The 5,951-nt window shown below is 33.0% G+C and overlaps 1 protein-coding gene across 1 annotated transcript; it reads left to right on the top strand.

Moving 5' to 3' along the window:
* Positions 1-3,333: 3,333 nt before the first annotated feature.
* On the top strand, positions 3,334-5,725 carry LOC145612163 (uncharacterized). The gene has a single exon (XM_081667537.1). It carries the CDS (start codon positions 3,469-3,471, stop codon positions 4,825-4,827), a length of 1,359 nt encoding a protein of 452 aa, XP_081523663.1. The 5' UTR covers positions 3,334-3,468; the 3' UTR covers positions 4,828-5,725.
* The last annotated feature ends 226 nt before the right edge of the window (positions 5,726-5,951 follow it).

The raw sequence follows: 5,951 nt of genomic DNA, 5'->3' as shown, positions 1-5,951 counted from the left end.
TTCATGGAACATTTTTAATTAATAAGTTTAAATTTTATGAAACAGATGAAGTATTCCGTACATAATTATAGAAAACCCGAGCATACAATGATATAGGGTTGAAGGAGGTATGTTTAATTAATACAATAAACTCCCCATGAATATAGTAATGCAGCAGCGCCGTGTCGAGCCCCTATTTTAAGTGCGAATAATGGGTGGGTGATCCCAAATATATGCAATCATGATAATAAACCACTACATATATACCTAAGCTAGCTAACTTGGACTAGTCCTATATATTTTTCCTTTTAATTTACCAATAATTGGTTATTATAGTGGAGGTGAAACTATACAAAGCTATTTATTTGCATTGGCTAAATTACGTTGTTGGACCTCTTGTCTTGCTACATGTTATTGGATGGTTGTGTATTGCATGTGTAATGTGTATCGTGTTTCAAGCCCCCTTTTAATTTATCTTCACTACTACTTCAAGTTACTAACTATAACTAAATAAAAATTCTAATATTTCCCCAAAAAAAAAAAAAACAAGTAATTTATAATCTTTTTTTTGAATTGAAGCATTATCATCATTTGATATCCTAGGTAGTTGTAAATAACTTGTATGATGTATAAATGATTAAATTCAGATGATTTATCATGTCAAAAAAACAAAGAAAAAAAGAAGATGATTTATGATTTATATAATTGGAAGTGAAAAAAAGAATATAAGAAAGAGAGCTAGATTATTTGGATGGAGGGTGGAAACTAATGTTCTTTTTTTGATGGAAGAAAATTGAAAGCAATTGAGGTAATGGATAAGGAGAAATGAAAACGTGATTTAAGTTGTTATTAAAAAATTTGAAATGAAGTGTGAATAGAAATTAACAAGGACAAACGAAATTAATTAAAAAGCATGAAGAACTAAGGGATAAAGATAGTATTTTATGTCTTTATGACACCAACATAAGTTTAAGTGTTTAACTAATAAAATTCATCTAATAATATACTCTGTATAATATAATTTATTTAGAAAGAAATTATAAACGCAAAATGTCTTGTTAGACCGTCTCATTTGAATTTATTATGAGATTACAACGACGACTCTTTAAGCCAAGTCCTTCTATTTGTTCAATTGCACTATTATAGAGTGATCTACTACATACTTCTATTTTTTTTTAAGGTGTGAAATTACATAACAAGTTGATGTGATGTAATGAGTCGACCCTACTCACAAAAAAGTTCCAATAACTTCTAATTTTTAAATGAGATGGTCTCATAATAACGTACTGTATTTTAATGTGAAATTATGATTACTCTTAAATTACGTCTCCATGTAAGTTCAATGTTAAATTAAGGATTGACTTTTACTTTTCTTGAAGGTTAATGTGTGAGGTGCCACGATAAATTGATGCAATTTACTGATTTAGCAGTGTGAAAGAGCCTAATTTAACTTGCTCTCGAACTACTTCAGCTCTATTCTAGCAAAGCATAATTCAGTAAAATGAACCGAGCTTGCATAAATAAAGCACATGAGTAATGCTTGGAAAGTACTACGTAAAAAATTTATGTGATGATGGGTTAAATTAGCATAATAATTATTCATACTTTACAAAGATTGCATAACTTGGATAAATTTCTACATATATAGGACTATAGGTCATGACTCAAATTTTACTTGAATATACTATCGCCGTTTCATATTATTTGTATGTATTAGACATTTTTAATTCACACTTTATATCAAATCATTGTAAATAACTTGAAATAAAGATAGTAAATAAACTTGGCAAACTCACTTGAGCTCAAATTAGTAAAAACAACACTAAGACAATAACCAAACTAGGAGCCAACCAATCTCAGCTCGTTTTTTTTAAAAGGTAAGGAGAATGAGTCTAATCGTACCTTAACCCTCACAATTTTTTTGGTCTGATATTTGCAGGTCACACACTTTGAAAGTGAGGGAGAAAGGGTAAGGGATCCCACCCTCAAAGTGTCTCGAGTGGGGATTAAACCTCAAATCTATACAATATATTAAAAGGCGTTCCTTTTGAAGAAACGGTGCACGTGGCACTCTTCAACGTATGTGACAACATATCACAATGCCACGTCGGCGACACATAAGCTTGCGACTTCATTTAACAAAATTAATAAAATATGGTTTTATCTAGATTCGAACCCTCAACCTCAAACAAATAAATGCTACACACTTACCATTTCAACCAACTTTTATAAGTGTTTTAAACTTCACATATTTAACATTATGTCATTATATATTCCTTTGAGGTTATTTAATTTATTTATTTTTCACAAGATTAGAAAATAAATACATATGTAGTATGAAAAAAAACCGTAACATCCGAGACAACACCCAAATGACATACTAGCTATACAACACTTGAACATAATTATCAAATTAAAGAAGTACAAACTAACAATGCGGGACATCATTCGGGACACACACTAGTTAAAGATTAAAAGGTACAATATTTACCACTAGACCAAACTTAACTTGGTAATCAATCTTAGCTCGTTACGAGCACGAGACGCAAATACCTGTTGGAAACTGATTTTGGCACACCCCTATGTAAGAGCACAGTTTTCTATGCTCTTCTCACATAGGGGTGTGCCAAAATCAATTTAGGGTGTGCCAAAATTATTTCCGGTACCGGAGACAAGTAGAGTACAAACATATTCAATTGTTCGATAGATTATTAACAAACGGTGAGAGGGAAAGAGAGAGAAGGATTAAAAAAAGTGAAAGTGGGATTTGCTGTCTAGTAATATGCATCGTGGATTGGGCCTCTAGGGATTCCCTCAATCTATTCCCCTCCTTATTCTATTACCTAAAGGAATGTTACGTAGTGATGCCTCTCTTCTTTCTCGAACCTTGTGAGATTCATCTCTTTTATTTTCTTTGCCTTTTCTTCTCTGTCTTCTTCTTCCATTTTTTTTTTTAGAATTTATGTCTCACTACTAATTTAAATCATCGACCTTAACCCTGAACCATCACGTGAATTAATTCATCTTATTTACAAAATGTTTATTTTCTTATATTAAAACCAACAACAACAACAAAAAAAATAAAAATAAAAATAAAATCCTAGTGCCGCGTCGACACTAATTAAGTTATTGTGGCAGTATTTAGCAATTCACTTAAATAATTAAATCTTCGCTACTACTACTACTAGTATAGTAGTATTTAAATCAATCTCCCACATTCCATACAGCCATACTACCTGTTCTTTGTCTGTATAGTATACTTGAGTGAAAGAAAATGCTGGGAAACTGTGAGAAAATGGTGCTCATCTCTTCAACTACTAATGAATGGACACAGGTTTATTTCTTTCTCTTTCTATCATTTTCTTTCTCTCTCTTAGGCATTTCGTCGAATAATACACATGCATTACATACCCACTATTATTTTTGATTGGGACCCCATTTGTTTTTTTTGTTTTCTAGCTTTTGGAAGAGTATCTTATAAAACTTCTTATGTGGGTATTATTAATTTCAACCCTAACTAAAAACCCACAATTTTTTTTTATTAATCTCCCATTTTTTTCCTTTCTTTTTTTTTGGTTCTTGTTTTGTGCATTTATCTTACAGATAGATGATCCAAAAGGTAGCAGCTTCAACAGCAACAACATGGCTTCAGTAGCAGCCGCCGCTACAATGGGTACTGATAGAATGGATCAGAAAATCGCAGTAATTGCACAAGATCAACACCTCCAGCAACAACATCAGCAAAAACAGCAGCAGCTCCAGCAACAACAACAGCAACAGCAAAATCAGGAGGCATTAAGATGCCCGCGTTGCGACTCGACGAATACGAAGTTCTGCTACTACAACAACTACAGCTTAACACAACCCCGGCATTTCTGCAAGGCGTGTAAGCGGTACTGGACTAGAGGAGGTACTCTAAGGAATGTTCCAGTTGGTGGTGGTTGTAGAAAGAACAAAAGAATTAAACGACCATCTAACAATAACAACAATAGTTGTTCTTCAAATACATCTATTACTAATAACAATAGCTGTCTTGAAGCTTCTGTCAATTCAGCTTCATCTGCTGCTGCTGCGGGTGGTGGTGGTGGTGTTGGTGCTGGTACTGGTTTAAGCTCACTCTCATCTGGGGGTCCTCAGATTCATGATCTAATATTTTCGGGTTCGAATCATCATCACCAATCTTTGTTGTATGGGTTAACCAATGGTTCTGACATTAACTTTCCTTTTTCAAGGTATGATCTTCAAAACCCACCTCAAATGAATGGTGTTGGTGTTGGTGTTGGTGTTGGGGTTGGATTAGGGTTTTCATCTGGGTTGGTTCATAATATGAATAGCATGAATATTCATAATAATACTCAAAATACCAAGCAAATTTTCCAAGATTTGATCTCATCAAACCCATTATTTTCCAACTATAATAGTAATACATCAACTTCCACTACTTCCACCACAACACCATCCACTATATCTTCCCTTTTAGCTTCTAGCCTTCATCAAATGAAGGAGGCTAATAATAATAATAATAATAATAATAATAATAATTTTCAGACATTATTGCCCTCATATGAAGATGATCTCAACATGAAGGGAAATGGGCAAAATGGTCATAATGGTAGTGGAATGTTTACTAAGGAGGTTAAGATGGAGTTTGAGAGGCAACAACAAAATAGGTCAATTGATCATCATAATCAATGGAGTCATACTCATACTCAGCACATGATTGATCATCACTCACAACCTTCGATGGCGTCTCCGTCGTCGGATCAATCTAATATTATGTGGGGTAATGCAGGAGCTTGGCTTAATCCTTCAGACAATCATGGTTCTTCTGTTCCATCTTTGATTTAAGCTAGCTAAGAACACTTTTTTCATCATCTCCCTCTTTGTTCAAAAAAAAAAAAAAAAAAAAGTTGGTAAGGTCTTTTTTTTCTTAGAAAGTTGAGGTGTTTTTTTATTTTATTATATGGGATTGGTCTAGTACTTGGTGAATTTTTATATCACATATAAGGGGAAACTTAATGGTATACGGGAGTATGTAATTCGGTTTGGATTGGATTGGATCGGATCGGCGTGTTCATGTCAGCAGCAGCTAGATATAGAGAAAGTGTTACAACCTCTCTAGAGGCTTCGCATTGGTTGAGCACTACTACTCGTACGTTTGCGCTGAGAGGAACCTCGGATCCGATATCGCCTTCCGAAGACAATGATGACATGGATGCAATGCAATGCTTGTCTCATCAACAACAACAACAACAGCACATTGGGGAATAGAGAGCTAGAGATCCACTACTACTGGTACAACAGGAGAGGGTATGGTATACTTTGATGGATGCAATCAATCAACTTTCATAAGGTTAATTCCCAAATTAATTAATTGTGATGAGTTTAATTTGGGTTTTCTTCTTTTGGTATTATGTATATATAAATGCATCATGACATTGTTCTACTACATTCCATTGTACGGAGTACTTTGTTTAACTTAAAATGAGTTAATTTAATTTTGTTGTTAATTAGAAGGGTTGGGGTATATGGTAGAGGTCCTCAGTTAGACCTTTAGAATGAGGAACTGATACATTTTTCTCTTATTTTATTTTTTTATTGTAACTTTTTTTCTTTTTTCTTTTTTTTTTTTTTACTTATTTTGGTGTTTATTTTTTTTCTTTTGTGGGGAAAGGTTTGGTATAATGGTATAGTAAAAGAGGGAGATTGGTTATTCAATGTGGTTGTTTTGAATTATTGAACTTAATTATGTCCTTGTGATTCCTTTTTATCTTTGTTTATTATTATTTTTATTATCCTTTAATTAATTAATTTATATGATGATTAATTTTCTCCAGATAATGGCATAATTAATCACTAAACTTGAAACAATATAATGTATGATCCTAGCTAATTCCTAATTAACTTTACTAAATAAGTGTATTAAATTATATTTGCTCTATTGGTTCTATTATTGATCAACTTGTGGATAG

Source organism: Chenopodium album, chromosome 24 (genome assembly GCF_948465745.1).
Source record: "Chenopodium album chromosome 24, dcCheAlbu1.1, whole genome shotgun sequence".
Lineage (NCBI taxonomy): Eukaryota > Viridiplantae > Streptophyta > Magnoliopsida > Caryophyllales > Amaranthaceae > Chenopodium > Chenopodium album.
This window is presented reverse-complemented; position numbering and strand designations above follow the sequence as displayed.

Coding starts and splice junctions, on each gene's coding strand:
- LOC145612163 (XM_081667537.1), top strand. CDS start 3,469: ATGTGGGTATTATTAATTTCAACCCTAACTAAAAACCCACAATTTTTT.